Below are 13,518 nucleotides of genomic sequence, written 5' to 3'. Positions count from 1 at the left end.
TTAGTAATTTGAATGAGTATTGTTATGTTATTGCCAACATCATCAGTAGTTACAATTGTTTAAAATATTTGTTCCATTAATTACCATTAAAAATGTTTAAAATAACAAAATTATAACTTTGATATTCATGTTTACAATAAACAACATTTTCTAAAGAGAAAGACATTTAATCTCCAAATTAGTCGCTTTTAACATTAAATTGCTCTCAATTGTTCCAATTTCTGTGATAATAAATCAAATAAAAGAGAATAGTTAAAGAACGTACATTAGAATCTCATGTGTAAATCAATCATTTTATTTACAATCAACCTCTTGATTTGAAGTATTGGAACATGTTATTGAATAAGGGGCAGAGACTTTCTTTATTTACTTGCTGAATAATTTATTTATTTTTTCATTTCATTTTTTCTTTCATATTTTTCTTAATGTTTCGTCTCGAAAACTTTCAGTTGAAAATATATATGGAAAAAGTTATCCGACATTTATTTGATATATTGATACAATAAAAGTTATATATTTACTGTGATTTTTGTGTTTATTTATATGATCTTATGAACCATTTTACTGTTAAACTGAAATTAACACTCATTGCATGATTGAGAGTGTACTATTTAATTTTTGTTATGATTTAACTTATATTAATATACATTGATCTTAATGAATTTTTTTATAACGAACAATTGATATTGGATAGAGTGTCCTAAGACTATTTAACCCATAATGCTAGAAAAATAATGTAATCAGAAGAAGAAGGAAAACTCTAATGAATAATATTAATTAATTTTCTTAACTAAATAAACAAGAATCATGGTAAAAAAATTATGATATTAAAATAACAAAAAAAATTATGTAAAAATAAGAATGGCAATATATTTCTCCACTAATTATATTGTTTACTATTAGTATCAATGTAGTATGTAATTATATTATATCATATATATTATATTTTGATTGAGGTAATATGATACCTACTTTAATATATCATATATATTATATTTTGATTTAATAGTAATTAATGTAGCGTGATTTACCTTAATTTATTTATAACAAGGTTAGATTTTTCACTTTTCAACTATTTTCTTTTTTAAAATTTTTAGTTCTAATTATTTTCATGTCCAAACTCAATAGAGACTAACATCTGTTGATCACTTTTTCAATACCCTCGATCAATTCAACTACCCTACTCATAGGGTAGGACTATTGTCGACTCTACCCCTAATTCAGTTTACCTCATTGTAGTCTCATGATTTGCATATAGTTTCCCCTCATCAGTTTCTCAGTTTCTCATTACCTGAAACTTATAAATTTCAAGAAGTAGTTGAATAATAATATAATATTTTATTTTATATTATTTTCATAATGTTACAATCTCTCCATCATTAAAAAAAAATTCACCAAAAATTGTCTCACTAATAAACAACTCATTTGATCCTCCAACTCCCACGTGAAGTCACAAGTTCTCTCGTTCCACACTACCTTCACTTATTCATCGTTTTGTCTTAGAGTTGTTTTATCTGAAAATCAACTATCCTCATTGGCTTGACTTCTATTAACAAATCTTCTCTAATTTGCACATCATCTAACTCTAGAATATGACTTACATCATGAACGTTTTCCTCAAATAGGATTTATGAAATACGTTGTGCAAATTTGCCAAAGGAGGTAGCAAAGCTAACCCATATGTTATTTAACCAATCTTCCCAAGTATCTAATATGACATAATAAACCTTGGAGTCAATTTCTTAGTTTGGATAGCTTGGACAACTTTTGTGGTAGACTTTACTCGTATGAAAACATGTTCCTTCACAACAAACTCTAGGGATCTTCATCTCTAATCTGCATATGACTTCTGCATACTAATAGTAATTGTTGTTACAAGTGAACTCCACCAAAGGACGAATTTCATCCCATCTACCTAGATGATCCAACACAAGACCAATAATGGGGTCTATGATTTGACCTAAAACCATAAGACTCAATCTCACTTTATCAAATATATGAATACACAATCAACTTTTGATGATCCAATATGAACATCAAAAGTTACTAGGCAAGTGATTAGGTAGTTGAGTATTTCTCATTAAAAAAATTGGTACAATTGTAATTATTTTTCTCAAGAATATCGATCATTTATCGGTGCATAAAGAGATATATGTTCATTACCTAACTTTGGCGATGTTGATTAGGTATCAAATAGTCTCAACTTTGGACTATGAATATCCTAGTCCAAAACACTATTTTGAACTATTCAAATATTCACGTACTTTATAAATACTTTCTTAGACCTCACCATGGTCCATGCCTTTCACCCTGTAGTGTACCAAACCGTGACTTCCCAGATCCAAAGACGCATACATAATATGGTCTCAACTCAATGCAACAAATTTTATGGCTCTTTCTCAAGTGTCTTTGACACTTTCAAGAATCACATAATATGATGAATATTAAAGTGCATAATATTTTTCTTAACCAATAATTTATGCACATCATTCAAATAGATAAAAAATTATAAAAATAATAATAAAGTATATAGGTAACTTTCTTTTATCCCAGATCATTGAATAAAAAATAATACATACTTTTACTTTAATTTTATTATTACTTTATATATTTCTTTAAATTAAAAAAAGATTACATCGAACAAAGTTATTCCCTCCACTAAAAATAAAATCATATTGAGTGTAAATCCCTAATAAGAGGAATATATTTTGAGATATAATATGAAAAAGTAGTATATGTTTATATATTAATTTAATATTACATGCATAATGTATAATCAAATATAGGTAAAAATAGGGATGTTACATTGATGAACTATCACGGTTCAAAAATCATTAAATATAAATCAAATTTAAAGACAAAAAATAATTAGTTGCTATATTGATTAAATTATATACTATTTTATAGATTAATCAAATTATTAGTATCTAAATTAATTTTTATTATTGATAAATATTTTTAAATTAGTATTTAATTAATTATCAAAATTTTAATTACTAACTATTTAAAAATTTTAAAGTTGATAGTTAATTAGATATTATTTTAAAATTTATTTATTAATAATAAAAAATAATTTAGATATCAATAAAAAAGACTCCGAAATTTATCTAGTAAATTAATATAAATTTAAATAATTTTTTATTAATAAATTTATCATAAATTATGTCAAAGCTTAATTACGTAACGTTTCATGTCTTTCTCATATTTTTGTGATTAATTACGAGACTCTTCATTATTTCTCGTAATTTGTACTTTTCACTATTTTAACAAAATAAAAATAAAAATGTATGGTGTCGTGCATCTTTCTGCGAAGTTGGAACTTAAGAAAAAGGATGAGGAAAAGAAAGCAGGGAGAAATAGAAAGAAGAGAAAAAATGGGTTCAGTAATTTGAATTTCGAATAATTAATTACGTTATGTTTTTCTAATTATATTTAACCTTATAATTGATTTTGTGGGTTTATTTTTTTTTTAAATTCCAATATTTTATTATTATGAAATAAGAACAATAAATAAATGATAAAAGTATTTTCTTAATATTTCTTTCTATTTCTCTTTGACCAAATCATGTTCATTTTAACTCAGGTTTCTTTTCTTTTCCTTTTCTTTCTTTTATATTCCTTTCTCTCTCTCACAGTACCTATATTCATTGTTTTTTTCTACCAAATGAAGCATGAGAGTGCTTGATACTCCAACTATTTAAGTGGTAGGTATCACATAAACTTGTTTTAAACATGTGTTCGAAGAATAGTCAAACACTTTATGTACTAAATCATTTTCTTATCTTTCTAACTGGACCGCATTACCAACTTTTTTATTATTTATTTTTTTGTTTATAATCATTTTTTTTATTTTTTTATCTAAAAATTTATTAATCCTTCTTTAAAAAAATCAATTAAAAACACACAAATTCATAAGTTATTAAAATCTAATTAAATTTTTATATTAGTACAAGTATATAATAGACGTGGACCCATATTGCATATCAATTTTAAATGTTGAACTTTGGTATTATTCATATATAGACGAAGCATCCTCAAACTAGGTCTTGTTTGAATTTATCTATTAGTAAAAAATATATAAAATAATAGGAGAAGTCTAAGCCACAGAAAGCTACAGCGAAATTTCGTGTAGTATGTAATATTTGTGGACACATCACTCAAATAGTTAAATAATAACGTTAGTCATTTCATGAATCAAGTTATAAATTTAAGATCAGAATTTTGTAAAATTATTTTATGACATAAAATTTAATACTCTAAGTTTTAAATACATTTATAAGAAAAAAAAAATATCATTTTTATTTTAAAAGTAACTTTTAATCAATAAATTCAAAAATTAAAAGTTGGGAAGTTTTATAAAACCGTTACATTTAAGCAAAAATTGTCATAAGATTTTAAAAATAATGTAACATATTGTAAAACTCTTTACAAAAAAGTTATTAAGAACTTATGTCAGAAATATTGGAATGAAAATAATATAATTTTATATACAATGGTAATACGACATGGCTTAATGAAGAGAAAAATGGTCAATTGCGCGTGACAATATAATACTATATTAGTATATATTATAATAACCTAACTTCCATTGAAATAATTGTATCGGTTGAACGTGGACAGTTTGAGTTTTTAGGTGAAAGCAAGCACACTTATTGGATGGTCTTTAATTGTTTATCTAGAACACATTTGCCTTCAAATTTTGAAGTTCGTGTATTCAAATACATGTTTTTTTATACTTAAATTTATAATGAATTTTTAATGTGTAGATTATACTATAATTAAAAAATATTATAAACAACAGTGTAGTACAAACATTATATAAAAAATAATTAGTTATTATAATAATTAAATTATGAATCATTTTAAAGACTAAAAAAATTATTCGTTTCTAAATTAGTTTTTATTATTGATAAATAGTTTTTAAATTAGTATCTAATTAGTTATCAATATTTTTCTACCAAATTTAGAATCTAAATAATTAATAGTTAAAAATTTGGTAACTAATTATATACCAATCTAGAAACTATTTATCAATAATAGAAACTAATTTATAAACTACTATTTTTTTAGGTCTCTAATTTAGTCATTCTGGCAACTAATTATTTTTGTCTTTAAAATTGATTTTTATTTAATGATTTTCTTGTAGTGAAGAGATTTTCTTGTAGTGCAGAGATATGTGAGAAGTTTGGGAAGTTTATAAAAATTTGGAATTAAAGAAAGGGGAAGTTAAAATAAATTAACAAAAAACAAAAATAAAAATTAATATATTATAATTGTAAGTTTACTAGAAATGAATTATTCCTTAATTCACTGTATTTCTTTAAAAAAACAAAGAAAAGTCTTCTGCATAGTGAAAATGTATAAACCTCTAATAATTTGTTACAAGCTATTTTATGTTAATAGTGAAAGTATATAAATCTCCAATAATCAAGTATCTTTTTGTAGGGCTACTTCAATCATATAAAGGAGATTTTTTTTTAAATATTTATACAAATTAAACTCACGTGAAAAATATGAATGTTTAAAAAAATACTTTTGAATTTTACGATAAAAAATATTCTTAATTAGCTAAAAGCATAAAATCAATCTTAAAATTTAATATTAGCATAATCTTGTGATAATTTTCTTTTGTATTGCATATAATTTATTCATCGTAAATGTAAATCAATTTATATGTTAATTTATTACAATTTTTAACTATAATATAATTTAAGATGAACCATCTTTTTAGACTATACACTTCTTTGGACTTTTTGTTTTAGTTGCTAATACTTTTTTGGCAAATCTTAATTTTTAATCTTTTAAGTTTTATTTTTCTAGGATTAGAATATGCTTTATAAATCACATGATACGTTATTGGAATGTTAGTTTCATTGTTATATAATCTGTTAACATTGTCATGTTAGATATTAAAAGAGTTAACAAGTAAAAGATTCAAAACCCCAGCCAAAATATTGATTAAAAACTAAAAGTTAAAAAAGAATTATAGAAATATTTATCCTGTTTAAAACACAGAGTAAATATGAGTTTTTACCATTTACAAAGAGATAATTAATAATCCAGCACTGTCATCAAGAAATTTTAATCGTGAAAACTTATAATTTTTCTTGATATGGAATTAGTCTAATCACAAAGTTGTGTTCATGATGATATCCATGTGTGCTGGTGACGCGTCTTTCACGTTTTGGATCAGCCATGATTCTGTAGATACAAATTGATTGTAAGAAAGAAATTGTTTGAGTAAGATGTAATTATAATTTTTAAAGTATTTAGATTTGAGATAATTAATTAATAAATTAAAAATAATTCTATATTAATGTGCATGCTTCTATAAAATATGTGCATGATGGATCCTAAGAATCATTTTGAAAGATTATGACTCATGATTCATAGATAAAGGGACTAAAAAGAAAACAAATCAAAGCAATTGATTGTTAGGAATAAGTTCTTTTTTAACTTTTTAGCAACATCTTCTAGGTTAAATCTTCTTCAAATCCTAAATTTTTAACTTATCCAAGAGTTATAAAGCTCATTAAGTTTTATTTTTTCCCAAAAATTAAAAGTCGATTCCTGTATTATATTATTTATATATAATTTTTAATAAATATATTTGTTCTTGATGGGATGTAATAAAATTCTTAACGGTGGATGTTTGAATTATGCGAGTTTGACTACCTTTTCTATGAAGGATTGTTGAGTTTTACTGATGAAAGTTGAGTGATGGTGCACTTGTAGAAGATTCTTCAATATTTAAGTTAGTAAGAGCTTTAGAGATTATGTGAGTGAAAAGTAAATGAAAGTGTTGAGGTTGAATGAATACTCTCTCGAGTAGTTGATATTCGTTATAAAAAATTATTTGATTCTAGCGGCATGTCGGTCATTCATTTTAAGCTATATCTGAGTTATGCGGATTCTATAGGTGGTTAATTATCCCTATCATGGATGGATATTAACTTCTTAGTATTTTTCGGTATTAGGTAGTACACAAGTCCCCCTAACTCGATAATTAAAATGTAATTGAAGTGGTAATTGTTGTCATTAAAAAATAATCAAAACAATAATATTGTTGTGTTATAATGAGAGAAATAAAACCCCAAGAGCTTTAATCAGGAATTTAATGAAGGGTTTTCTTTTTCTAATGATGAGTTATATGGTTTCGAGGTGTCATGTTCGTTTGACTGTTGACGTTTCACAAAAGAGTTACCTTGGGAAAACACATTGCCCTAGATGGATGTAATGCTTCTTTTTTTGCGATTGTCTTTTTTATCATAGTGTTTTAAACGTGAGTTTTAAATGAATCAATTTCAAGAACTTACTAAACCTAAGAGAAAACACTTTGTTATTTTCTTTGCTTGCTTGCTTCTGCTGGTGTATGTGACGTAGCGTTCGGTTCTTAGCTCATGCCTTTTTGCCTTCATTCTTCCCTACTTTCCCCACATTTGTTATTCTTTCTTTTTTTAGGTATGTCTACCTCTTCCACTTCTTCTAATCCTTTCTATTTCTTTAGGAATAACACTTTCATGAGCAGAGAGATTGTTTCCATAGGAGAATATCTCTCAATGAGTTGTACTATGACTCGTTCTTTTAATGAGATCGCTCAGAGAAAATTATTCCTAAAGTCATCCCTGCCATGGCGATCGTCGCGCTGGCGTCTGCCACTATGTCAAGGATGAAAAGGATATTACCATTCTAGATAGGCAGGAAGCCTCCTCCCAAGATTTTGGGGAGACCTCTGAGCCAAACATGGCCAAGAGGGTAAGGAAGGACAAATTCCTTCAGATCTCTAATCCCGAGTACTCATAGGTACTTGGTGATTCCTCCTTTAGTGTGTATTCTAACGCAATGGTCGAGTTTATTGTGGAAAAACCTTGCACTAAGAGTGATTGACTACTCATGAAGCCTCAATTAGATGTTGGGGACTTCACCTCGGTCTACGAGTACTTTTTTCAAAGAACTCAATATTCAATTTTCTCTTTCTTGCTTTAAGTGGCATATGCTCACTCTCATGAATGTGACACCAAAGTAGCCACATCCTAATAGTTGGGCCCTTTTGAAGGCCTTTCAAGTACTCTGCACCTACCTTCAAAATCAATCTTCTATAAATACCTTTATGTATTTTTACCAAATCAACAAATATTGTAGAGGGTTGGTTGAGTTTCATTGAATGAAGCCCGACATCGTCCTCTCTTTATTATATATTCTTCTTAGTTTAAAAAATAAAAATAAAAAATCAAATTAAGATGTACATGGTAATACCAACAGACATGACTCTTTTTCTACCTCAACTTTACACTTAGATAACCTTTACATTGACAAAGACTAGATAAGTTTAACTCTTGTGTCGAGTATTTGTTCTCTCCCAAAGAGAGAATAGATATAAAAATAATAAAAAATCTTCCTCGACTGATTAGCAATAGGGCCCTCCTTTGCGTACCATCCTTGTGCATGGTTCATGGGTAAGACTCTGCATACTGTTTAATTTATTGAATTTTATCTATAGTGGGAAGGTCATCTCTCTCACCCCGCATGATCACGTATTCATCTCGACTACCGACTCTAATTTGATGTGACACTTCAACATGCAAACCAACTAGGTCTGAGAAGGTGGTGGCTTCTCAAACAAATGTGTTGTCGAATTGCACAATAAAAATAATTTTTTATTTAATAAAACATGTAACTACACAATATTATTATTTTTACTCAAAAATGATTTTATAACTATTCTTACGAAATTACATATTTTTTTATTTTTTTAATAAAATAAATATACTAATAGGCGAATACATGAATTTTTGTTGTTATACCCTATCCATGAGATTTGGATTATCAATATTTAATTTATATAATAGATATCTTTTGATCCATACAAATTGGGCTAGTAATATTTATTTTATAATAACCATAAATTAGTATAACAAACTTAACTGTTTAAAAATAGAAGTATATTCTTAATTATCATAAATCTCGAGATTTATTCGCAAAATTCAACATCAATTATAGAAACACATATGTCAAACTCTTATACCTATAAATACAAATCCTAACAATACTTGATATTCACTTACTACTATGATATCATTATCCTCGTATTAACTTAAACACCGAAAAATTATCTTAACATGTGACCTTCTAATGTTAAAGTTCAACAATCCAAAAAAAATATGGATCTTCACCAACACTTCAAATTCAACTTATCAAAAGTCCAATGTCAAATTCAATAAAAGCAAATAAAAAATTAGTAAAAACAGCTTTGAGCTTTGTGTCCACTTTTTTACAATAATAAAAAACTGAATAAAAGATTTGATAATCATAACAATTATTAAAATAAAAATAGTCAATAAAATTTATATTGAAACCATAAAAAGTTACACATAACAACGTATTCCGTAATTTTTCATGATAATTAAATTAATAAAATTAGTTATAGATATAAAAAAAAAGATATGTAAAAAGAAATACCAACCGCGTGATATTTATGCAAAAGCATTAATTGACAATGAACGAGTTAAACGTGAAGAGATAAAACACAAATCGTGGGCGCATTTATGGTAGTGAAAAACGCAGTCATAAATTGGACCAACAAAACAAACCTAAACGGAACCAAAATGAAACCGTTTCATCGCCGTTTAGTTTACCGCGCAAAAAAAAACACGTGGTGGAGAAAAAAATAAAAAACTATAATAATAATAAATAGATAATAATGGGCAACAATAAAAAAAATTTATGAGGGAGACTTTGGGAAAACAAAAAAAAATGGGACAGCGTGATATGTTAGGAGACAGCGGCAAGAAAAGAAAAGAACCGCTTTTGAAAAACCCCACATATTCCTCGTGCTTCAATTTTCCACCTCCTTATTAAAAAATAAAATAATAATAATATTATTATTATAATTATTTTATTAGACCAATTAAAATTTGTTATCATTGGTTATTTATAAGATGAAGGGGAGACAAAGATTATCATTACATCTTAGGACTCTCTCTTCCTTTGTAAAACAACAACCCTCACCGTCAAACCACGCGTTCTCTTCCTCTCTCTCTCTCTCTCTCACCGAATACTTGTGTTCTTCTTTGTGGCTAAACTCAATTCATCATGTCCAGCTCGTCGGAGTACTCTGAATTTTCCGGCCAGAAACCGGCCAAGTCGCCGGAGAAGTCCAGCTTCTCTCAAACTTGCAGTCTCTTGAGTCAATACATCAAGGAGAAGGGTAGCTTTGGAGATCTCACCCTCGGCATGACATGCAACACCGAACCATCTGGTACGCCTCCTTAAACTCTACAGTTTCTTTTTGGGTTTTTCTCTATGTAATTTCAGTGAAAGTTCTGGGTGTTGTTTAGTTCTGCAGAAAATGTAAGGAAGGGGAAATTTTGGTATTTTGATGGGTACTTTATTAGTTATTCCTTTCATCTTGGTTTGTTTTGAAATGATTTTATTTTAGGAAGGAGAAGCAGCTTGTGGGTCTTTGAAAGTTTTTTTCTTTTTATAAAATGAAAATAAAAAACAAATCTTTTTCTTTGTAGTTTTAGGCTTGAATTTTTTCTCTCAATTCATAGGTTTCTGCCTTTGTTGCTAATTTGTTTCCCTGAATGACTTTTCAAATTCCTAGATCTAACTTATGGCTCCAAATTTGCCCCTCTTATTAGAATGAGAAAAGAGTAAAAAAAAAAGTGTTGGATTTTAATGTTTGGTCTCTTTTAGTTTCAAAACAAAGTTAATCTGTCAGATTTTTTGCATGTTTTGGAGATTTCCCCTTTTTTCTGATGTGAAATTTTTTACAGGGTCACCTGAGACGTCATGTCAATCTGGTACAACTATGAACTTGTTTCCTACCAAGGAAAACAACGTGACACCAAAGAACCTGACAGCCATGGATTTGCTCTCTCCACAAGCTTCCTATCGTCCTTTAGAGGAGATTCCAACCTTGGTCAATTCCAGGTTGGTTGCTTTGCTTCTTTAATTTGTTGTGAAGTCAATTAACAGTAACCTTTTGTTCCAACTTGCCGAGGAAGAAAATTAATGAACAATGACTGCATTCCAATTCATAACTGTTACTACCCTTTAGATATGCTATTTAAATCTCCAATTTCTTTATGGAGTCATTAGAAAACTTGTTTTTGTACTAGTATGTGACAACTTATCTATTAATTCATGTATGCAGTGCAATTAAGTCTGTGAGCAAGGTTAACAAAACTGCACAGATGACAATCTTTTATGGTGGACAAGTTGTTGTGTTTGATGATTTTCCTGCTGAGAAAGCAAATGAGATCATGTCCTATGCTAGAGGGAAACCACAGAGCCAGAACAATTCTGTTTTCACATACACACAGAGCCAGCCTTCATTTCCTTCTAATCTGGTCAGAACTTCTGCTGATTCAAGTGCTCCAATTATTCCCTCTGTGAATGTTACCAACTCCATCCATGAACACTCTCAAGCACCATCCAGGCCTGTTGTTTGTGGTAATTTCTTAAGATCATTAATACTTTTGAGATGAATGGTTTTATTTAATTTTGGTAATATGGATAAAAAAAAATAATTCTGATCAGGAATTTCCTTTTTGTGCAGATCCACCAATTGCTAGAAAAGCTTCACTCCACCGGTTTCTCTTGAAGAGAAAGGATAGGTATGCACTTTCCACCCAAACAAAGAAAACTTTAAACATTTTGTGCATGTTTGGTATAGGAATATTTTAGGGAAACAATAATCTTTCCATTTTTTCAGAAACTATAGAAATAGAAAACATTCATTTTTTAAATAAACACACAATATTGTATGGTGAGTGTGGTTGTGTATCAGTATATCTGGTTTTCTTTTTTATCTGTCTTGATAATATAGATATTATCAGTGGAAATTGCTTCCTTTTCTCAGAAGTGCAATTAATATCAGAACCTTTTTGTAGTTGTTTTTGCTCAGTGAATAATGTTTCCTTCTATTGTTTTACAGAATTGCCTCCAAAGCTCCATATCAAGTACCAAACGGGGTTTCAGCTGAGTCCATGCCATGGCTTGGGTTGAGTGCTACATCACCTAAAATCTGAGAGCAGCTACAGCATATATAATATTAAGCATATTTTTGTTGTGAAAATGCTAACTAGTCAGAAGTGTTTTTGCCAGAACCCTTCTCTAAGTTCTGGTTATAGTTTTTTCCTGACTAGGTAGCGTTATTACTTTTTTTTGTAATGTTTTACGATGTTTTATGGGTTTCTTGTTACCCCTTTATTTGTCATAGTAATTTGGGCTCTGCTGAGCTGTGTCATAGATCCTAACTATTTGTTAGTTTGCTGCTCTAATTATAGTGATTCAATATATTCATTGTTATATTAAGATTAATCTTTTTCTATTTTTTCTCTAATTTGTATTTTTAATTAAATGCGGTTGCCGTGTGTTACGTTTGTTTTGAAGTTTAGATTTATGTTTTAAATTAAAAAAGAAAATTCTAAACGGTTATTTGTCTTTGGAAGTAAATTAAACATTAGCGCAAATTAAACGAAACATTAAAGACAAATTAAACCAGCGTTGAGACGTGTTAAATGTAAAGTGAATTGTTGAAAATTAAAGGTAATTTGATTTGACTTTGTACAATTTTGCGAAATATCGTATCAGATTACATCATGAAATTGAAGAAAATCATTAGTTTTTTTACTATTAAGAAGCACGACAAAGAAGGAGAAATAATAGAAAGATTTTAAGGGAGACTAAGGATTAGAGTATTGTTCATGACTAGTTATTAGAGGAATTTGAGAAAGGCTAGAACTTGATAGTTAACACTTAAGAAAACCTTCGATACTTAACATTTAAGGAAGTCTTGAACAAAATTCATGAGTTAGGAGTATTTTTTGAACTTTTTAAACTATCACATGTGAGTTTCATGTGTGTACATGGGCTACTTTGAAGAGTTTTTTTTTTCAATAGATTTTTTTTTAAATGTCACATGTGCTTCTTCTTTAAAATCATTAAACTTTTTACATGTAATTATTGTATATTTTTAATTTCAAGAAATTACCTATGTACATCCCTAATTTTAGTAGAGTTAACTTTCCAATTACTGGTAAAAATACCTTAAAATTAAATAAAATTATTTTTGGAATTTTTGAGAGTTTTTAATTCTTATCTTGAGAAAAACTTTCAAATGGTGAATCTCTTTACATTTATCCTTTAATGCTTGGATTAAAGGTCACATGTTCTTACTCTTTTTCTTATCTTAATCTATTTTTCCTATAATTTCTTACATGTTCTTGTTTTTACTTTAAACTAATACAAAATAAATGGATTTTTTCATGATTTTTTGTGCTTCCATCAAATATTCTTGTATTTAAATGGAGTTTCTCTTCTCCAACACACATTAAGTTGATCAAGTTCTTAACATGTTAAGGTTTACATCAATTACAAAGTATATATTGTTTAGTTGATGGAGTTTGCAACCACGAAATCTTAAGTTTTCATGACACATACTCGAGTTACAACTAAATTCAAATGCACCTTAAAGGAGTTTTGTTGAACAGGTTAAGAACTTGATCAACT

At 28.0% G+C, this 13,518-nt stretch overlaps 1 protein-coding gene across 1 annotated transcript; it reads left to right on the top strand.

Annotated features, from left to right (window-relative positions):
• Positions 1–9,902: 9,902 nt before the first annotated feature.
• Positions 9,903–12,321, top strand: LOC137821054 (protein TIFY 10A-like). Its single transcript, XM_068625468.1, has 5 exons — positions 9,903–10,258; positions 10,779–10,935; positions 11,159–11,457; positions 11,564–11,621; positions 11,942–12,321. The coding sequence occupies exons 1-5, from the start codon at positions 10,093–10,095 to the stop codon at positions 12,033–12,035; spliced, it is 774 nt and encodes a 257-aa protein (XP_068481569.1). The 5' UTR covers positions 9,903–10,092; the 3' UTR covers positions 12,036–12,321.
• The last annotated feature ends 1,197 nt before the right edge of the window (positions 12,322–13,518 follow it).

The sequence above is a fragment of the Phaseolus vulgaris genome, chromosome 9, assembly GCF_000499845.2.
Source record: "Phaseolus vulgaris cultivar G19833 chromosome 9, P. vulgaris v2.0, whole genome shotgun sequence".
Lineage (NCBI taxonomy): Eukaryota > Viridiplantae > Streptophyta > Magnoliopsida > Fabales > Fabaceae > Phaseolus > Phaseolus vulgaris.
Note: the sequence above shows the minus strand (reverse complement) of the source record. Positions and strands in the feature narration are given on the sequence as shown.

Coding starts and splice junctions, on each gene's coding strand:
- LOC137821054 (XM_068625468.1), top strand. CDS start 10,093: ATGTCCAGCTCGTCGGAGTACTCTGAATTTTCCGGCCAGAAACCGGCC. Junction 10,259..10,778: donor ATGCAACACCGAACCATCTG/GTACGCCTCCTT, acceptor AATTTTTTACAG/GGTCACCTGAGACGTCATGT. Junction 11,458..11,563: donor ATCCAGGCCTGTTGTTTGTG/GTAATTTCTTAA, acceptor CTTTTTGTGCAG/ATCCACCAATTGCTAGAAAA.